The sequence below is a fragment of the Budorcas taxicolor genome, chromosome 10 (assembly GCF_023091745.1).
Source record: "Budorcas taxicolor isolate Tak-1 chromosome 10, Takin1.1, whole genome shotgun sequence".
Lineage (NCBI taxonomy): Eukaryota > Metazoa > Chordata > Mammalia > Artiodactyla > Bovidae > Budorcas > Budorcas taxicolor.
This window is the reverse complement of record NC_068919.1, coordinates 9,638,813-9,661,893: the sequence shown is the minus strand read 5'-3', so window position 1 is coordinate 9,661,893 and position 23,081 is coordinate 9,638,813. Positions and strand designations below refer to the sequence as shown.

Sequence of the window (23,081 nt, the reverse complement as noted above, 5' to 3'; positions counted from 1 at the left end):
TGCACAACATGTTTATAATTTACACTTATTCCTTGCTTTATTCTTTTAAGAGGTTCTAACAGTTTTGCTGATATAAAAAACATTTCAGTAATTCATCTGTACTCTAATAGAAGTCTCTTATAAAGAAAAAAATGTATTAAGTTGGTAATATTGATATATTCATAATTACATTCTAAAAACAAGTGTAAAACTCATTATACTTTTTTTAAGTTTTGAAACAAGCAGAGATTAGAAACAGTTGCAACACTAGCTCTATTGATTTGGGAAGATTAGCAAGCTAATAGATACACACACACACACACACACACACTCACTCTAGGGACTTCAGCAGGTTCTTGGGAGCCATTCTGCATGAAATATGAAGGGCTTTTTAACAAAAATACTTCATTTCTTTTGCAAAAACATAGACTATGAATAAAGTTTTACAACAAGGGTGACAAGATCATTCAAAGGGTAAAGAACAGTCTGTTCAACAAATGGTGTTGGAACAACTGGATATCCACATTCAAAACAACGAAGTTGGACCTTACTTCACACCCAACACAAAAATTAACACAAAATCAATCATAAAGCTAAACGTAAGAGCTAAAACTATAAAACTTCTTGAAGAAAACTGGGATAAATGTTCACGACCTGAGGTCTGACAAAGGACTCTTAGATACAATATCAAAACAAAGAATCTAAACATAGATAATTTGGGGGGACAGTCCTAAGATGGCAGAGGAATAGGTCGGGGAGACCACTTTCTCCCCCACAAATTCATCAAAGAACATTTAAACGCTGAGTAAATTCCACAAAACAACTTCTGAATGCCAGCAGAGGACACAGGGACCCAGAAAAGCAACCCACTGTCTTCGAAAGGAGGTAGGAAAAATATAAAAGACCAAAAAAGAGACAAAAGAGGTAGGGAGGGAGCTCCGTCCCGGGAAGGGAGTCTTAAAAAGAGAGAAGTTTCCAAACACCAGGAAACACTCTCACTGCCGAGTCTGTGGCGAGCCTTGGAAGCACAGAGGGCAACATAACAGGGAGGAAAAATAATTAAAACCCACAGATTACGAGCCCAATGGTAACTCCCCCAGCAGAGAAGCAGCGCAGATGCCTGCATCCACCACTAGCAAGCGGGGGCTGGGCAGGGAGGCTCGGGCTGCATTGCTTAGAGTAAGGATCTGGCCTGAATGTCCCAAGGGCAATCTGAGCAAACTAACTTGGGCTAGCAAACCACACTGTGAAATAGCTACCACGGGAAAAGCCCAAAGACACCGCAAGGCCCACACACAGAACAAAGGACTAAACAGAACTAGCCGGCTGCAGACCATCCCCCTCCGGTGACAGGCAGCCAGCACCGGAAGGGGGCAATTGCAGCCCCAGAGAGACATTATCTACCAAACTGCAAGCAGGCTTCTTTGCTAACTAAGAATTCTTGGGGTTCTGGACAGTCAACATCTGCCTGAGAAGGTGTGCCGGTTGTACACCCAGAAAACCATGGGGCAGGGACGGGGGAAGCAATAAGTCACAGCAACCGCGCTCGCCAAACACCTCATCACCTGAGCTGCTCGGACCTGGGAAGGGCACAAAATGCAGGCCCAACCGAGTCTGCGCCCCTGAGGACTTCCCGAGTGCCTGAACCTGAGTGGCTTAGACCTGGGAGGTGCATGCAGCCCAGGGCTGGCCTCAAGATGGTTCCCGGAGGAGCAACCTGGAGCCTGAGCAGTGTGGGTAGGAAGGGTACACGCGCTGTGAGCGGGGGCAGGCCCAGTGTGGCTGAGGCACTGCGAGCACATGCCAGTGTTATTTGTTTGCAGCGTCCCTCCCTCCCCACAGCGCGACTGAACACGTGAGCCTAAAAAAAGTGTCCACCACCACCCTCTCTGTGTCAGTCAGGGCAGAAATCAGACACTGAAGAGACCAGCAAACAGAAGAAGCTAAAACAGAGGGAACTGCCTTGGAAGTGGCAGGTGCAATAGATTAAAACCCTGTCGTTAGTACCAACAGCATAGAAAGAGGCCTACAGATCTTGAGAAATATAATCCGGACCAAGGAACCATATGAAAATGAACTGACCCCACAATACCCACAACACCACCAGAGAAAGTCCTAGATATATTTTTACTATCTTTATGATCATTCTTTTTAAATTTTTTAAAAATTTTAAGTCCTCTATTACTCCTTTAATTTTCACTTTTATAACGTACTATTACTTTGCAAAAAAAAAGACCCTATTTTTTAAAGCAAACTTCATATATATATATTTAATAATTTTTGTGACTTTGGTTTTTTTTCTCTTTCTTTTTTTCCTTCTTTTCTTTAATATTGTATTTCTGAAATTCCGAACTCTACTCTAGATTGTAACCTTTGCTTTTTGGTATTTGTTGTCAATTTTGTACCTTTAAGAACCCAATCTTCAGTACCCATTTTTACTTGGGAGTGAGATTACTGGCTTGACTGCTCTCTCCCCCTTTGGACTCTCCTTTTTCTCCACCAGATCGCCTGTGTCTCCTCCCTATCCCCTCTCTTCTCTACCCAACTCTGAATTTCTGTGTGTTCCACACGGTGGAGAACACTTAGGGAACTGATTACTGACTGGCTGGATCTGTCTCTCTCCTTTTGATTCCCCCCTTTTATCCTCCTGGCCACCTCTATCGCCTTCCTCCCTCTTCTCCATATAACTCCGTGAACATCTCTGAGCGGTCCAGTTGTGAAGTGCACATAGGAAGCGATTACTGGCTAGTTTGCTTTCTCCTCTATTGATTCCACCTCATCTCATTCGGGTCAACTCTAACTCCCTCCTCCCTCTTCTCTTCTCCATGTAACTCTGAACCTCTCTGGGTGTCCCTCACTGTGGAGAAACTTTTTCATCTTTAACCTAGATGTTTTATCAACGGTGCTGTATAGATGGAGATGTCTTGAGACTACTGTAAAAATAAGACTGAAAACCAGAGGCAGGAGGCTTAAAACACTGAGAACACCAGAGAACTCCTGAATCCAGGGAACATTAATTGACAGGAGCTCATCAAACGCCTCCATACCTACAATGAAACCAAGCACCACCCAAGGGCCAACAAGTTCCAGAGCAAGACATACCACACAAATTCTCCAGCAACACAGGAACACAGCCCTGAGCTCCAAAATACAGGCTGCCCAAAGTTACTCCAAAACCACTGACATCTCATAACTCATTACTGGACACTTTATTGCACTCCAGAGAGAAGAAATCCAGCTCCACCCAACAGAACACCAACACAAGCTTCCCTAACCAAGAAACTTTGACAAGCCACCTGTACAACCCCACCCACAGCAAGGAAACTCCACAATAAAGAGAACTCCACAAACCACCAGAATACAGAAAGGACACCCCAAACTCAGCAATATAAACAAGATAAAGAGACAGAGGAATACCCAGCAGGTAAAGGAACAGGATAAATGACCATAAATGACCACCAAACCAAACAAAAGAGGAAGAGATAGGGAATCTACCTGAGAAAGAATTCCAAATAATGATAGTGAAAATTATCCAAACTCTTCAAATCAAAATGGAATCACAGATAAATACCCTGGAGACAAGGATTGAGAAGATGCAAGAAAGGTTTAACAAGGACCTAGAAGAAATAAAAAGGAGTCAATATATAATGAATAATGCAATAGATGAGATCAGAAACACTCTGGAGACAACAAATAGTAGAATAACAGAGGCAGAAGAGAGGATTAGTAAATTAGAAGACAGAATAGTAGAAATAAATGAATCAGAGAGGAAAAAAAAAAACGAATTAAAAGAAATGAGGACAATCTCAGAGACCTCCAGGACAGTGTTAAATGCCCCAACATTCGAATCACAGGAGTCCCAGAAGAAGAAGACAAAAAGAAAGACCATGAGAAAATACTTGAGGAGATAATAGTTGAAAACTTCCCTAAAATGGGGAAGGAAATAATCACCCAAGTCCAAGAAACCCAGAGAGTCCCAAACAGGATAAACCCAAGGCGAAACACCCAAGAAACGTATTAATCAAATTAACAAGATCAAACACAAAGAACAAATATTAAAAGCAGCAAGGGAAAAACAACAAATAACACACAAGGGGATTCCCATAAGGATAACAGCTGATCTTTCAATAGAAACTCTTCAGGCCAGGAGGAAATGGCAAGACATACTTAAAGTGATGAAAGAAAATAACCTACAGCCCAGATTACTGTACCCAGCAAGGATCTCATTCAAATACAAAGAAGAAATCAAAAGCTTTACAGACAAGCAAAAGCTGAGAGAATTCACCACCACCAAACCAGCCCTCCAACAAATGCTAAAGGATATTCTCTAGACAGGAAACACAAAAAGGGTGTATAAACTCAAACCCAAAACAATAAAGTAAATGGCAATGGGATCATACTTATCAATAATTACCTTAAACGTAAATGGGTTGAATGCCCCAACCAAAAGACAAAGACTGGCTGAATGGATACAAAAACAAGACCCCTCTATATGCTGCTTACAAGAGACCCACCTCAAAACAGGGGACACACACAGACTGAAAGTGAAGGGCTGGAAAAAGATATTCCATGCAAATAGAGACCAAAAGAAAGCAGGAGTAGCAATACTCATATCTGATAAAATAGACTTTAAAACAAAGGCTGTGAAAAGAGACAAAGAAGGCCACTACATAATGATCAAAAGATCAATCCAAGAAGAAAATATAACAATTATAAATATATATGCACCCAACATAGGAGCACCGCAATATGTAAAACAAATGCTAACAAGTATGAAAGGGGAAATTAATAATAACACAATAATAGTGGGAGACTTTAATACCCCACTCACACCTATGGATAAATCAACTAAACAGAAATTAACAAGGAAACACAAACTTCAAACGATACAATAGACCAGTTATACCTAATTGATATCTATACGACATTTTACCCCAGAACAACTAATTTCACCTTTTTCTCAAGCACACATGGAACCTTCTCCAGGATAGATCACATCTTGGGCCATAAATCTAGCCTTGGTAAATTCAAAAAAACTGAAATCATTCCAAGCATCTTTTCTGACCACAATGCAGTAAGATTAGATCTCAATTACAGGAGAAAAACTATTAAAAATGCCAACATATGGAGGCTGAACAACACACTTCTGAATAACCAACAAATCACAGAAGAAATCAAAAAAGAAATCTAAATATGCGTAGAAATGAATGAAAATGAAAACACAACAACCCCAAACCTGTGGGACACTGTAAAAGCAGTGCTAAGAGGAAAGTTCATAGCAATACAGGCATACCTCAAGAAACAAGAAAAAGGTCAAATAAATAACCTAACTCTGCACCTAAAGCAACTAGAAAAGGAAGAAATGGAGAACCCCAGGGTTAGTAGAAGGAAAGAAATCTTAAAAATTGGGGCAGAAATAAATACAAAAGAAACAAAAGAGACCATAGCAAAAATCAACAAAGCCAAAAGCTGGTTCTTTGAAAGGATAAATAAAATTGATAAACCATTAGCCAGACTCATCAAGAAACAAAGAGAGAAAAATCAAATCAATAAAATTAGAAATGAAAATGGAGAGATCACAACAGACAACACAGAAATACAAAGGATCATAAGAGACTACTATCAGCAATTATATGCCAATAAAATGGACAATGTGGAAGAAATGGAAAAATTCTTAGAAAAGTACAACTTTCCAAAACTGAATCAGGAAGAAATATTGAGAAGAGCTAACACCTATCCTACTCAAACTCTTCCAGAAAATTGCAGAGGAAGGTAAACTTCCAAACTCATTCTATGAGGCCACCATCACCCTAATACCAAAACCTGACAAAGATGCCACAAAAAAAGAAAACTACAGGCCAATATCACTGATGAACATAGATGCCAAAATCCACAACAAAATTCTAGCAATCAGAATCCAACAACACATTAAAAAGATCATACACCATGACCAAGTGGGCTTTATCCCAGGGATGCAAGGATTCTTCAATATCTGCAAATCAATCAATGTAATTCACCACATTAACAAAATTGAAAAATAAAAGCCATATGATTATCTCAATAGATGCAGAGAAAGCCTTTGACAAAATTCAACATCCATTTATGATAAAAACTCTCCAGAGAGCAGGAATAGAAGGAACATACCTCAACATAATAAAAGCTATATATGACAAACCCACAGCAAACATTACCCTCAATGGTGAAAAATTGAAAGCATTTCCCCTAAAGTCAGGAACAAAACAAGGGTGTCCACTTTCACCGCTACTATTCAACAGAGTTCTGGAAGTTTTGGCCACAGCAATCAGAGCAGAAAAAGAAATAAAAGGAATCCAAACTGGAAAAGAAGAAGTAAAACTCTCACTGTTTGCAGATGACATGATCCTCTACATAGAAAACCCTAAAGATTCCACCAGAAAATTACTAGAGCTAATCAATGAATATAGTAAAGTTGCAGTATATAAAATCAACACACAGAAATCCCTTGCATTCCTATACACTAATAATGAGAAAGTAGAAAAAGAAATTAAGGAAACAATTCCATTCACCATTGCAATGAAAATAATAAAATACTTAGGAATATATCTACCTAAAGAAACAAAAGACCTATATATAGAAAACTAGAAAACACTGGTGAAAGAAATCAAAGAGGACACTAATAGATGGAGAAATATACCATGTTCATGGATTGGAAGAATCAATATAGTGAAAATGAGTATACTACCCAAAGCAATTTATAGATTCAGTGCAATCCCTATCAAGCTACCAATGGTATTTTTCACAGAGCTAGAACAAATAATTTCACAATTTGTATGGAAACACAAAAACCTTGAATAGCCAAAGCAATCTTGAGAAAGAAGAATGGAACTGGAGGAATCAACCTGCCTGACGTCAGGCTCTACTACGAAGCCACAGTCATCAAGACAGTATGGTAGTGGCACAAAGACAGAAATATAGATCAATGGAACAAAATAGAAAGCCCAGAGATAAATCCACACACCTATGGACACCGTATCTTCGACAAAGGAGGAAAGAATATACAAAGGATTAAAGACAATGTCTTTAACAAGTGGTGCTGGGAAAACTGGTCAACCACTTGTAAAAGAATGAAACTAGAACACTTTCTAACACCATACACAAAAATAAACTCAAAATGGATTAAAGATCTAAATGTAAGACCAGAAACTATAAAACTCCTAGAGAACATAGGCAAAACACTCTCCAACATACATCACAGCAGGATCCTCCATGACCCACCTCCCAGAATATTGGAAAAAAAAGCAAAAATAAACAAATGGGACCTAATTAAACTTAAAAGCTTCCACACAACAAAGGAAACTATAAGCAAGGTGAAAAGACAGCCTTTGGAATGGGAAACAATAATAGCAAATGAAGCAACTAACAAACAACTAATCTCAAAAATATACAAGCAACTCCTGCAGCTCAATTCCAGAAAAATAAATGACCCAATCAAAAAATGGGCTAAAGAACTAAATAGACATTTCTCCAAAGAAGATATACAGATGGCTAACACACACATGAAAAGATGCTCAACATCACTCATTATCAGAGAAATGCAAATCAAGGCCACAATGAGGTACCATTTCACACCAGTCTGAATGGCTGCAATCCAAAAGTCTACAAGCAATAAATGCTGGAGCGGGTGTGGAGAAAAGGGAACCCTCTTACACTGTTGGTAGGAATGCAAACTAGTACAACCACTATGCAGAACAGTGTGGAGATTCCTTAAAAAACTGGAACTAGAGCTGCCTTATGACCCAGCAATCCCACTGCTGGGCATACACACTGAGGAAACCAGAATTGAAAGAGACACGTGCACCCTAATGTTCATCACAGCACTGTTTATAATAGCCAAGACATGGAAGCAACCTAGATGTCCATCAGCAGATGAATGGATAAGAAAGCTGTGATACATATACACAATGGAGTATTACTCAGCCATTAAAAAGAATACATTTGAATCAGTTCTAATGAGGTGGATGAAACTGGAGCCTATTATACAGAGTGAAGTAAGCCAGAAAGAAAAACACCAATACAGTATACTAATACTTATACATGTAATTTAGAAAGATGGCAACGATAACCCTGTATGACAGACAGCAAAAGAGACACAGATGTATAGAACAGTCTTTTGGACTCTGTGGGAGAGGGAGAGGGTGGGATGACTTGGGATAATGGCATTGAAACATGTATAATATCATACATGAAATGAATCGCCAGTCCAGGTTTGATGCATGATACTGGATGCTTGGGGCTGGTGCACTGAGACAACCCAGAGGGATGGTACGGGGAGGGAGGAGGGAGCGGGGTTCAGGATGGGGAACACGGGTATACCTGTGGCGGATTCATGTTGATGTATGGCAAAACCAATACAATATTGTAAAGTAATTAACCTCCAAATAAAATAAATTTATATTTTAAAAATAATTTAAAAATAGATATAGATAATTTGGACTTAATCAGAATTTAGAATTTTTGTGCTTCAAAGAACATTAACAAAAAAGTAACCAACAAAATGGGAGAAAACACTTGTAAATCATTTATCTGCATAAAGAAGTTAAATCCAGAATATATTTTTTAAAAGTCTCTTACAATTCAATGAAAGACAACCAAATTTTGAAATAGGCAAAGGATATGAACAGACATTTCTCCAAAGATAATATACAAATGGCCGATAAGCACATAAAAATAAATTCAACATCATATGACAACATGCAAGTCAAAACCAAAATGAGATTCTTCACATTCACTAGCATGGCTAGAATTATTAACAGGTAACAAGCGGTGATTAGGATGTAGGGAAAGTAGAATCCTCATACACTGCAGGCAGGAATATATACGAAATGGTGCAGCCACTTTGAAAAACTGTCTGGCTATTCCTCAAAGGATTCAATATATTTACCACAAGCCCCAGAGATTCTACTCCCAGGTATACACTCAAGAAAATTAATACAAATGTTCAAACAAAAACTTGTACATGGATGTTTATAGCAGCATTATTCATAATACTCAAAAGGTAGAAACAACTCAAATATCCATCAGCTGATGAACTGGCATTACTAATTCATACAAGCACCCAAAGCCAAACACCAGAAAAATTACTGGATTGCTCTCTGCACACATGTTTACGAGGACTTCTTGTGGCATTTCTTGCACGGGGAAGGGGATTTGGTACAAAGTCAAATCCAGCCAACCTCCACATTGTCTTTTATGTTCCACACCTATGAAACATTGGGAAATTTCCTTCTTGTGATTTAAAAACACATCATAGTGTCTGAATTTTCATTACCACCAAAAACTGAGTACAACTTTAACTGTATCATGACAACCTATATTCTATCATTTATATCTGTATTCAATCTAGATACAGGCTTGATTCAATCATGATTTTGGTTAGATGATGTTACTTTGCATTTACCTGTAAGCAATTCTGCTTGAAAGAAATGGACTCTGCATACAAAGAAAGAGTCCATGTTTCACAAAGGCTGGAATTCTTCAAAACATGGCAATATCTCTTGTAGTTCAAGAGCAGCTCTAATAAGGACTGGGGTTCTAGAAAATTACCTCAGAAGCCCTGGTCATATGATTCCTACTCCGATGCTTCATGATTAAGGTAATTTGGCTCTCTTCTCATGTCTTTCCATAGTTATCCCCACTACTTTATTGCTGTAACTTTTTCTCTGTGCTCTCAGTTCATGTTCTTAAGAGAAAAAGCTCAGTTAACTATCCCTGTTCTTGCTAGGGCAAAATCTTTGGACCAAGAGCTCTTATCTGTTCCTGATCAGCCCAAAAACCTGCTTCTGCTGAGCCTTTGATAAGATCAGTCAGCTAGAGCCAGCATGGCAAGCATCATGCAATAAAGGAGATGACCGCCTCGGGGGAAGCAGTCACTTCAGGCTGCTCCCTCAGTAGATGCTGGGACACAGAGCATAACATCCTAGAACATAAACCCTCTTCTCTGAGATGACCAGACTCAAGTCTGATATCCGATATATTAAAACATGAAAGAATTTATGCATTCACAAATGGTCCATAAGTGTATAAAAATGTAACAGAGACTTTTAAAATGAAGGGGGAAAAAAAAACTTGAAACACGAAAATCTCTGCCTTAGCACCTGTGATAAGTTGTTCAAATTCTGCAAGAATTCCTTCAAGTGCTCAGGAACTCCATACCTAAAAAGCATTGTCAGACAATTCTAATACATTTTTTTTTTTTACATCTTTCAGTTCAGTTCAGTTGCTCAGTTGTGTCCGACTCTTTGCGACCCCATGAATCGCAGCACGCCAGGCCTCCCTGTCCATCACCAACTCCCGGAGTTCACTCAGACTCACGTCCATCGAGTCAGTGATGCCATCCAGCCATCTCATCCTCTGTCGTCCCCTTCTCCTCCTGCCGCCAATCCCTCCCAGCATCAGAGTCTTTTCCAATGAGTCAACTCTTCACATGAGGTGGCCAAAGTACTGGAGTTTCAGCTTTAGCATCATTCCTTCCAAAGAAATCCCAGGGCTGATCTCCTTCAGAATGGACTGGTTGGATCTCCCTGCAGTCCAAGGGACCCTCAAGAGTCTTCTCCAACACCACAGTTCAAAAGCATCAATTCTTTGGCGCTCAACCTTCTTCACAGTCCAACTCTCACATCCATACATGACTACCGGAAAAACCATAGCCTTGACTAGATGGACCTTAGTCAGCAAAGTAATGTCTCTGCTTCTGAATATGCTATCTAGGTTGGTCATAACTTTTCTTCCAAGGAGTAAGCGTCTTTTAATTTCATGGCTGCAATCACCATCTGCAGTGATTTTGGAGACCAAAAAAATAAAGTCTGACACTGTTTCCACTGTTTCCCCAACTATTTCCCAAGGAGTGATGAGACCGGATGCCATGATCTTCGTTTTCTGAATGTTGAGTTTTAAGCCAACTTTTTCACTCTCCTCTTTCACTTTCATCAAGAGGCTTTTTAGCTCCTCTTCACTTTCTGCCATAAGGGTGGTGTCATCTGCAATATCGAAGGTTATTGATATTTCTCCCGGCAATCTTGATTCCAGCTTGTGTTTCTTCCAGCCCAGCGTCTCTCATGATGTACTCTGCATAGAAGTTAAATAAGCAGGGTGACAATATACAGCCTTGACGCACTCCTTTTCCTATTTGGAACCAGTCTGTTGTTCCATGTCCAGTTCTAACTGTTGCTTTCTGACCTGCATACAGATTTCTCAAGAGGCAGGTCAGGTGGTCTGGTATTCCCATCTCTCTCAGAATTTTCCACAATTTATTGTGATCCACACAGTCAAAGGCTTTGCCATAGTCAATAAAGCAGAAATAGATGTTTTTCTGGAACGCTCTTGCTTTTTCCATGATCCAGCGGATGTTGGCAATTTGATCTCTGGTTCCTCTGCCTTTTCTAAATCCAGCTTGAACATCAGAAGTTCACGGTTCACATACTGTTGAAGTCTGGCTTGGATAATTTTGAGCATTACTTTACTAGCGTGTGAGATGAGTGCAATTGTTTGGTAGTTTGAGCATTCTTTAGGTTAGGACTAAATCTATTTTCACATAAACTCTGGCATTTGGCCTTTTTTCTGAAGCTAGAACAAATTTATTCACTCAACCAACTAAGAATCCTTCAAGTGTCTATATATCTCAAATTTCCCTTTAGCCTTCTGTAGACTAACCCCATTGAATAAACTTACATTATCCTTCCGAGGACTTGATTCCAGACGCACGATCATTCTGACTTCCTCCTAGGCACAACCTATCTTGCTCAAACCACTCTTTAAATATGTACTTGAAACTGAAAGCAATACTCATTGGATGGACAAAAACAGAACATTGTAGGCTCACTTTTAAGAACCGGTAACTAACTACATTAATCCAATATATGTCGGGAGCCACACTAGGCATTACTGACAAAACGGAGGCACGGCCCCAAGCCCCTCTCTTTGTCCCGCAGGCACGGACCCAGGATGAAGGAGTTGTGATTCCACAAGGAGTTAGTCCTTGTGATTCTGACTTGTTTTTTCCTTTCCTCAGCTGAGCTGACTGAAAAGGAATATTAAGGTGCTTATTTTTCTTGAGAGGAGCATGAGAAGGCACAAAGCCTTCTGCAGCTGTGCTCAGAAAATAATTCATAAAGTTAGTCATTGACATTTGTTCAAGGACTTTTACAAAAGAGGGTTCCAGGATGAGCACATAGGCCGCAGCTTGAGGCCACGGGAGGGATTGCTATCTGAAGCCTATTTGTGAGGAAAATGTTTATGGCAAAGGAGTTTACTCAATTTAAGGCTCAGAAATAATTTAAATAGTTAGAACTTGAAGATTTAAGGAATGTTGTAATGTTAGCACATTTTACTATAGCTTACAGAGGTTAGGAATTTTAGAGATACTATAGCTAGAATCCTTTTTAAGAGAGAGTGAGCTCAGGATGTTAGGGGCAAACAGGATTTAGAAAGATAAGAAATAAACTGAGGAATGTAGCATGAGTTACAATGTAATCACAAGTTAACTATAGGACACATAGGAAGTAAACAGTAGATGGTAAAGCTGATTCCCAGAGATTTGCTGAAGCAGGAACTCTGTTTGAAGAGCAACAGTGATTTATGGAGATAATAAATCTGGGTGAGGGGGAACTGAAAATGTCAAAGTGAAGTCACTCAGTCGTGTCCGACTCTTTGCGACCCCATGGACTGTAGAGGCTCCTCCGTCCATGGGATTTTCCAGGCAAGAGTGCTGGAGTGGATTGCCATTTCCTTCTCCAGGGTATTGTCCCGACCCAGGAATCGAACCCAGGTCTCCCGCATTGCAGGCAGACGCTTTACCGTCTGAGCCACCAATGAAGCCCTCTGACCTAATGCTTTTGTAAAAGTATACAAGAAAATCTTAAAGTTGAAATAAATAGGCAGTCCAAGAAAACTGAGAGGCTGTCTCGTTACTCGCTGACACGGTTCCTCCCTTCAGGTTGAACCCCTGGCTGCTGGAGCTGGACTCTGGCAAATACATATTTTTCAAGAACCACTTAACACTGTGATTCATATTAAGAAAATACCCAGTAAGTTTCCTGGATCTTCATTCAACACTACTAAAACATTAAATACACTCCAAAAGACCTTTTGGTGGGAGGCAACATCAGCAAAAGAACAGTTTATATTTAAAAATTCTCACAATCACATTTTCTGTTACAACTATTGTTAAAAGCAAGGGCCAAAATATTACAAAACACTAGTTTCGTCATTTAGTTATTGTGAGAGACGCCCCACCCACCCTAACAGCCTGAAAGCTTTCACTGGCCGTAGGAGACACTCAATCTAGATAAAAGGTTTCCACATATCTTTAGAGTATTGATCCATAGCACCCTGACACTCTACCCCAATAAAGAAGACTGTCTCAAAAAGAATTATGGATGTTTTACAGGATAGTTTGAATCTGCATAAGATGAACAAGAGATTAGATCTGATATACAGAGTGCCTGGAGAACTATGGCCAGAGGTTGGTAAAACTGTACAGCAGACAGTAATCAAAACCATTCCCAAGAAAAACCAATGAAAAAGGCCAACTGGTTGTCTGAGGAGGACTTACAAATAGTTGAGAAAAGAAGAGAAGTTAGAGGCAAAGGAGAAAAGGAAAGATATACCTATCTGAATGCAGAGTTCCAAAGAACAGCAAGGAGAGATAAGAAAGACTTCCTAAGTCAACAATGAAAAGAAATATAGGAAAACAATAGAATGGGAAAGACAAGCGATCTCTTTAAGAAAATAAGAGATACCAAGGGAATATTTTATGTAAATATGTGCACAATAAAGAACAGAAACAGTAGGGACCTAACAAAAGCAGAAGATATTAAGAAGAGGTGACAAGAATACACAGAAGAACTATATAAAAAAGATCTTCATGACCCAAATAACCACGATGGTGTGATCACTCACCTAGAGCCAGACATTCTGGAGTGTGAAGTTAAGGGGGCCTTAGGAAGCACTTCCCTGGTGGCTCAGACGGTAAAGCATCTGTCTACAATGTGGGAGACCCTGGTTCGATCCCTGGGTTAGGAAGATCCCCTGGAGAAGGAAATGGCAATCCACTCCAGGACTATTGCCTGGAAAATCCCACGGACAGAGGAGCCTGGTAGTCTACAGCCCATCGGGTCGCAAAGAGTCGGACACGACTGAGCGACTTCACTTCACTTCTTAGGAAGCATTATTACCAACAAAGCTAGTGGAGGTGATAGAATTCCAACTGAGCTATTTCAAATCCTCAAAGATAATGCTGTGAAAGTGCTGCACTCAATATGCCAGCAAATTTGGAAAACTCAACAGTAGCCACAGGACTGAAAAAGGTCAATCCAATCCCAAAGAAAGGTAGTGTCAAAGAATGTTCAAACTTCCGCACAACTGCGCTCATTTCACACACTAGCAAAGTAATGCTCAAAATTCTCCAAGCCAGACTTCAACAGTACATGAACCAAGAACTTCCAGATGTTCAAGGTGGATTTAGAAAAGGCAGAGGAAACAGAGATCAAATTGCCAGCATCCAATGGATCATCAAAAAAGCAAGAGAATTCCAGAAAAACTTGTAATTCTGCTTCATTGACTTAGACTTTGTGCGGACCACAACAAACTGTGGAAAATTCTTCAAGAGATAGAAATACCAGACCACCTTATCTGCCTCCTGAGAAATCTGTACGCAGGTCAAGAAGCAACAGTTAAAATCAGATATGGAACAACGAGCTGGTTCCAAATTGGGAAAGGAGTACGTCAGGCTGTATATTGTCACCCTGCTTATTTAATTTATCTGCAGAGTACATCATGAGAAATGCTGGGCTGGAGAAAATACAAGCTGAAATCAAGACTGCCGGGAGAAATATCAATAACCTCAGATATGCAGATGACACCACCCTTATGGCAGAAAGTGAAGAGGAACTAAAGAGCCTCTTGATGAAAGTGAAAGAGGAGAGTGAAAAAGCTGACTTAAAAATCAACATTCAAAAAAATAAGATCATGGCATCTGGTCCCATCACTTCATGGGAAATAGATGGGGAAATAATGGAAACAGTGACAGACTTTTTTCTCTTGGGCCCCAAAATCACTTCAGATAGTGACTGCAGCCATGAAATTAAAACACACTTGCTCCTTGAAGAAAAGCTATGACCAACCTAGACAGCACATTAAAAAGCAGAGACATTACTTTGCCAACAAAGGTCCATATGGTCAAAGTTATGATTTTTTCGGTAGTCATGTATGGATGTGAGAGTTGGACCATAAACGAGGCTGAGCACTGAAGAATGGATGCTTTTTAACTGTGGTGCTAGTGAACACTCTTGAAAGTCCCTTAAACTACAAGGAGATCAAATCAGTCCATTCTAAAGGAAATCAATCCTGAATATTCATCAGAAGGACTGATGAAGAAGCTGAAGTTCCAATACTTTTGGCCACCTGATGCAAAGGGCCAACTCATTAGAAAAGACCCTGATGCTGGGAAAGATTGAAGGCAGGAGAAGAAGGGGACGACAGAGGATAAGATGGTTGGATGGCATCACCGACTCAATGGACATGAGTTTGACCAGGCTCCAGGATATGGTGAAGGACACTGAGGCCTGGCATGTTGCAGTCCATGGGGTTGCAGTCACAGAGTTGGACACAACTGAGCGAATGAACAACAAGATGAACACAATTGTCAACAGAGTTGTACCAGCCTGGACTAAAAGAAACAATTTCAAATTGAAGAGAGTTTTTTGGACTCCTAATTGTCATTGAGAAGGAAGCAGATTGAAAAATACTACTCAGTCACAAATGGATAATTCACAGAAAAGAAGGGCTTCTTAACGGGTAAAGCCAAAAGCAGAAGAAGATAAAAGATTAGGAAATATTTCCAAGGTAATAGAAATGGGCCCTAATCAAAGAACGTGCATTGCCCTCAAAGCAGGGGACCCCAACTAATGAGCCTAGCTCGATTTCCTACTTGCTATTCACACCAGGGGGCTTCAAAGATGGCTCAGTGGTAAAGAATCTGCCTGCTAATGCAGGAGGCACAGGTTGGATCCCTGATAGGGAAGATCCCCTGGAGAAGGCAATGGCACCCCACTCCAGTACTCTTGCCTGGGAAATCCCATGGACAGAGGAGCCTGGTATGCTACAGTCCCTGGGGTCACAAAGAGTCAGACATGACTGAGCATGCACACACATCTTACCAGAGCCTGCGATGTGCCTCCCACTCCTCCTCTACGTGGTGGGAGTTCTACTGATGTTATTCTGTACCTGTCTCACCATTTTACACTGGGTTTATCTTTTCAGTTCCCAGGTCTATATCAAGAGGGACACAGTTCCTTTCATCAAGAACTGAAGTCTCATTCTCCCAACTCCTTTTTTTAATCTGGACTGTTTTGTGGCTTGTTTTGACTAACAGAATTCTAGCAGAAGTGAAATGACTCAAGAAGCCTTGTGGCTTTCACTCTTTTCCTCTTGAAACACTGCTGCTACCATGAAAAGAGCCCAGACTACTCCTAGCAGAGGCCACATGAAAGAGAACCTATTTTGCGCCCACTGAGAGCCCCAGGTAACCGCAAAGACATCTTATACTACCCAACCCTAGCCAAGCTGCCGGATGACTGAAGGCACATGAGTGACTCTAGACAGTAACATTTAAAAACAAACTGCCCAGCTGAATCTAACTCAAATAACAAAATACTGAACAAATAAATGTTGTTTTAAGCCACGACATTTTGGGATTACAAGCAATCATCCCTTAGTATAGAAGCAGGGATTGGTTTCAGGAGCCCCTTTGGATACTAAAATCCACAGATGTCAAGTCCCTTATATAAGCTAGTGTTATGCAGTTGGCCTCCAAATTCAAGGATTTTGCATGTATTGAATATTTGTTACACAGCAATAGATAACTGCTGCTGCTGCTAAGTTGCTTCAGTCGTGTCTGACCCTGTGTGACCCCATAGACTGCAGCCCACCAGGCTCCCCGTCCCTGGGATTCTCCAAGCAAGAATACTGGAATGGGTTGCCATTTCCTTCTCCAATGCATGAAAGTGAGGTTGCTCAGTCATGTCCGGCTCTTAGTGACCCCATGGACTGCAGCCTACCAGGCTCCTCCATCCATGGGATTTTCCAGGCAAGAGTACTGGAGTGGGCTGCCATTGCTTTCTCCATAGATAACTGAGAGAGGTAAATAAAATAATGATGCATCTTTATTTGATGAAATATAATCAGCAGCTCAATGGAAGCTTTTTAAAAAACACCGACCTTAGGAAAACAGTGGGAACTCATGCAGTTGACATGAACATAAAATACCATAAACCATAAATTACTACCAATATGTCCCTGATTAATGCTGAAAGATAAAGTTTCCAAAGTTAGACTACCACAGAAAAATTCCTTAAAGTCCTTTTCTAGTGCGATCCAGTCTTAACATTTTAAATGGATAAAAGTGCTATCCACTTACTTTAAATGACAACAAAATGGGTAACATTCGTGAATTATGGGCCTCTTTTTTAAGACAAGGTTTTCGATTTTCAACTTCAAATAAACTCTTAGGATACCACTGGTATTACTGAAACTAAAAAGACAAATAAGAACACTGAATTGTAGGTCGTTTTAAATAGATTATTTCAACAGAGTAGAATTAATTTTTGAGGTTAAAATAAAGTGGACAGTTGCTCAATTTTAATACAGAGATTTTTTTATTGGGGAGGAAACATGTGTAGTGACAAAGCACTAGAATTCAGACAACCTGCGTCTGATCTAGTAGAACGAAGTAAAGCAAATATTTTTGACTTTGATTCCTCAGTCATGACCCACCAAACAGCTTCTAACAGCATTCTAGGAGACTCAAAGGGAATAAGAATTTCACAAAATTAATAAGCAAAAATAAAATGGTTAACTATACAGTCCCTTGAATTACTATTAATACTAATTATTACCTAATTAAAGCCACCTTGCTTTGAGTAGTTATAACTCACTAAATGTATGTTCACCTAATACTATTAACAATCCTATGAAGAAGGTACTATTACTATATTCTACCTAACAGTAAACTAAGGTATAGAGGCTAAGCAACTTTCCAAGGTTTTGCAGCTGGCCTGTCGGAGACAAAGCCAGAATCAGACACAGTGTTTCTGTTTTTAACTCTCTAGCCAAAATTTTTAAATACAACATGAGACCCTCAAGTTCCAGCACCAAACACAACACAACAATTCTGATGTCAGAGCTGTAAACAAGCAAGATTATATAGTGCCATCAGCAACAGGGCAAGAATCAGGTGATCTAAATTCGAATGCCAATTCCGCACTACCCACACCTGGATGTAAGACAATGGGCAACTTAGCAATTTAGCAGTGGAAATCAAGTAGTTTTAAATCAAGAAGAAATTAGGATGGCTGACAAATGTGAAATACATATATTTTTCAAATATTAACTTTATTTTTGAATACTAAAATATTTCAAATATTGAAAATAAGAACAGGTTTGTAAGGAAAGTTGATGATAAGGTAACACAAAAACAAATCTGGGAATGTTTTATATTTAAGTAGTGAGAGTCACTCAGTCATGTCCGACTCTCTGTGACCCCATGGACTATACACCCCATGGAATTCTCCAGACCAGAATACTGGAGTGGGTAGCCTTTCCCTTCTCCAGGGGATGTTCCCAACCCAGGGATCGAACCCAGGTCTCCCAAATTGCAGGCATATTTTTTACCAGCTGAGGCAAATGCTATTTCAAAAATCGGCATTTACATGAAAGGAAACCAACAGTAGCAAGAAAAAAACAATATGCTATAAATGTAAACTTTTACTTTGAAAAGAACAAGGGCAGCTTAAATGGAAAGATAAAAGGTCAGGTACACAATGACAAAACAGTCAACGAAAATAGATAAAGGTGTACTACCAAGTCCCCTTTAGGCCTGAATTGATCTATCCTTTGAAGAATTTTATGAACCTAAATAATCATTGTCCTCTGAATGCATCCACTTATAAAGAACAAGAATGGTTTATAATTTTATGCTACAACGAATGAGTATTTAAAGCTACTTTTGGGTTTAGAATTGCTACAGCAACCTTAAGTACTGCAGAAGAGGAAAGTGTCATGGAAACATTAACGTGATGAAAAAGTAGTCTATACTCACTGCCCTGTGGTGACCTAAATAGGAAGGAAATACAAAAAAGAATATATGTATGCATATCGCTGATTTACTTTGCTGTACAGCAGAAACTAACACTGTAAAGCGACTATAGTCCAGTGAAAATTAGTAATTGAAAAAAAGCAGTCTGGGCTAAAAAGGCAACATTGTCTTGCCCTAACAAGAGAATCAGCTACCTAATAAAAGCCAGGAAACGGAACAGAATAATAGAAAATAGCAAAACAGTCAGATGCTAAATAAACAGCATCAATGAATTGTCAGAATAAGGAAGAGCTGACAGGTTCTCTGTGTTATACCTCAAAATATTCTAAAATACCCATTTGGCAAGTTATGAGATGTCACTTCAGAATGCCTATGATTAAACAATAATCTCATTTTCCACAACATGGAATGATGGAATACTAAATACTAATTTCTAGGGAAAAAAAAAAAATTCTCCTCAAAGTACAACCATATTATCTCTAAAACCTGAAAGTTTCAGGCTAGGTGTATAGAATTTTCTTAGGTGATATTAGAGGCAAAGAATAGCTAACTAAGTCCATTCTACATTTCTACAGGGTAAGTCAAACTGTCGATGACAACCAGAATCATTTACTTAAGATAATCCTCCATGAAATTATCAGGCGATCATCAGGGAAGGAGTGTTTCTCCTTTTCTAGAATTCTTAATAAAACCAGGAGTAAAAAGAAAAGATGTAAACTCAACAAGCCAGAAAAGTGATCCTTGTATGACCACAAATTGTTACTGCTGTATTGTTACATATGCAGGAAAATTAAAGAACCAACTTCAAGAAATAGTCAGAAACAAATTACACGTGCTAAACAAATGCGATCACTAAGAAATCTGGAGTGGTACTTTTTAGAAAGATAGTTCCTTTGACGCTGCATTAATTCAGGCGCAGATAATGAACCTCTTAGCCACCTTTCTTCACCCTAAGCCAAGCCCTTGGGAAGCTGGAATCTACAAGGCAGACTCCAAGAAGGAAAGGAGCTCACGGTGGAAATGCTATCCTCACAGAGCCCAGAAAACAGCTGACGCCCCAGGAGCTTGGAAAATATCCCGTTTACCTTACTAAGAGCGCTTAGAAAGGAAGACGATCGTCCACGTGCACTATTGTTTTCCAGGTGTGTTTATTTATATGTAACTTAGGCTTTGATATCAGTACCTCGAACCTCAGGCAAACGGTGGGGAGGAGGGATGGCAGCGCCGCGTGTGGTATCCGTGCGCAACACAAGTTGAGAAAATAAAAACAAAACCCTTCTTAAAAATTACATTGTACTCGGCGCCCTCACCTCGCCTCCACACCACTGCCATCACCCCCACGCAGCTCCCCGCGGCCGCCGCCTCGGGTCCCCATGACAACCCCTCCCGAGGGCGAGCCCCCTTCTGCTGCGGCGTGCTGGCCCTCGGCCCGGCCCGGCCGCGCCGGCCTGGCAGGTGACAAGCCCGCCGGCCTGGCAGGTGACAAGTCCACCCGCTCCGGGCGCTCGCCCGCCCGGCTCCCGGGAGGCGGGCCGGGAACCCCGCAGCCTCGGGAGCCTCCACTCCCGGGCCAGGGCACGACCCTCTCCGGTCGGGGACCGGGGGGAGTCCGGCCGCATGGAGAGCTCAGGAGGGCGCACTGTGACCCCCACACGAGTGACACGGGGCCCGCAGCGGCCCCGCGCCTCGGGCTCCCGGGCTGAGTAGCGGGCGCCGTGGGCGCGAAGGAAACTTGTCGGTTTACACAAACAAGGACGCGTCACGGCGGCGGGAGATGCTGGGGACGACGCTCACCTTGAAAGGGTTGTTGAGGTCCGGGTCGGCAAACGGGTTACTGTCGAAGTCCGACATCTCGCGCTCGGCGTCACCCACCCGACCCAGGCGGCGAGAGAGAGAAGGGGCGAGGCCGCCGCCCCCTGCGCGCTCACGTCGCCGCCGCCGCCGCGCAGATCCGGGGGCGGTTCGCGAGGCCGCCCGGCAGGCCGCGCCACTGAGCATGCCCGGTGCGGCGGGCCGCCGGCGCCGCGCCGCCCTCGCGGCCCGGGTCCTCCCGGCCGCGTCCCGCGATCCGGGCTTTCGCGGCGACCTAGTAGCGACGAGGGGCTGGGGGGCGGGGCGCGAGCCGAGGTGCCCGGGGCTAAGCGCCCTGCCGAGGCTCGGCGTTTGAATGAGCGGGGCGTCTCTCTGGACGTGGTTGTATTACTGGTTTAAAATCGGCCCCTGAGGCCGAGCGTAACTTAGGGGAGAGGTCGCACGTAGCGAGTAAGAAAAAGATACACTGAGCTCACGTCTCCAGGCTAGAAAGGCAGCTCGGGACGCAGCCTACACACCTCGGGAAGGAGTGGCTGCTTCATGGGCGCAGAGGAGCGGGGAACCTGTCTCCAAAGACAACTCCCCGTGACGCCCAGTCCTCGCTGATGAATTTCACACACCCTTGACCCCACCTGGGAATCCCAGCCTTCAGGTTTCTCCGCCCCTGGGTTGCTGCCAAGTCACGGAGACCAGCCTCGATGCCACCGATCTGGACTGGCTCGGCGGAGGTTTGGGGACGAGTCAATACCAGGGTCTGGCCCTTTCTACCATCCTCCAGAATCTGCAAAATGGCTACGTCTCCGGAAATGATCGCTGGGTGGCACAGGTCCAGAGATCAAGGCCTTCAAGTTCATCTACTAGATGACAAACAGATGCTGTCTTTGTTTTCATTCAGACCTTTGGGGGCAAAATATACATCTCTGATTTCCTAGTCACTACCCAACACCAGTGGAGAAGGGCATGGCAACTCGCTCCAGTATTCTTACCTGAAGAATCCCATGGACAGAGGAGCCTTGTGGGCTAGAGTCCACGGGGTCCGAAGCGACTTAGCACGTACGCACACACCCAACACCAGAGATTACAAAAAATGAGTATGATATGAAATTTATTTGTATCATGTGTTGTCTCACCCCTTAATGAAAGGGCATCTCTGCGTTATTCCCTTCTCACCTACCTTTTGCTCTAACAGCAAAACACTTAGCAGACCAAGCTGGAAAAAGCCAAAATTATTTCACTTGGAAGGAACTAGAGTTGGTTTTCTTGGTCTTCCTGCACTATTCAAAGTCACGTAGGAAATGGCTTTTCCCCACTGTGAAAATACTAGCTAGTGACAATAAACACATTTGCTGTAATCTCTTTGTTGGGATCCAGGTTGGGATACTCCAGTGTTCTTGCCTGGAGAATCCCAGGGATGGGGGTGCCTGGTGGGCTGCCATCTCTGGGGTCGCACAGAGTCGGACACGACTGAAGCGACGCAGCAGCAGCAGCAGCAGCAGGTTGGGATATATGACAAGCTTCTAGGCAGCAGACTAGGACTGTCAACTGGTAAGTGACAACAGACCAGAATGATCATGGCAGAACTGCAAGACTACGGGCATGGGAGACAGCATGCAATCTATTGTACTTGGACTCCTATGCTCAGCAGCTCCCAGGAGTCTATAGCTCAGTGCTCAGAACATGTGGAGTTCAAATCCCAATTTTAATACAACTTGTGCTACACACTTTACCTCTCTGAGTTTGTAAAGGGTTATTTAAGACTTATTTAAAATAAGATAGAGAAAAGTGCAGTTCAGTTCAGTCGCTCAGTCGCGTCCGACTCTTTGCGACCCCATGAATCGCAGCACGCCAGGCCTCCCTGTCCATCACCAACTCCCGGAGTTCACTCAGACTCATATCCATCGAGTCAGTGATGCCATCCAGCCATCTCATCCTCGGTCGTCCCCTTCTCCTCCTGCCCCCAATCCCTCCCAGCAACAGAGTCTTCTCCAATGAGTCACCTCTTCTCCTGAGGTGGCCAAAGTACTGGAGTTTCAGCTTTAGCATCATTCCTTCCAAAGAAATCCCAGGGCTGATCTCCTTCAGAATGGACTGGTTGGATCTCCTTGCAGTCCAAGGGACTCTCAAGAGTCTTCTCCAACACCACAGTTCAAAAGCATCAATT

At 41.9% G+C, this 23,081-nt stretch overlaps 1 protein-coding gene across 1 annotated transcript in view; it reads right to left on the bottom strand.

The window, feature by feature from the left end:
• Positions 1 to 21,031, bottom strand: part of SCAMP1 (secretory carrier membrane protein 1) — a 148,483-nt gene extending 127,452 nt beyond the window's left edge. The window contains exon 1 of the mRNA XM_052646298.1: positions 20,903 to 21,031. Within this exon, the coding sequence (XP_052502258.1) occupies positions 20,903 to 20,959 (57 nt within the window). The 5' untranslated portion in view covers positions 20,960 to 21,031. The remainder of the gene's footprint in view (positions 1 to 20,902) is intronic.
• Positions 21,032 to 23,081: the final 2,050 nt, after the last annotated feature.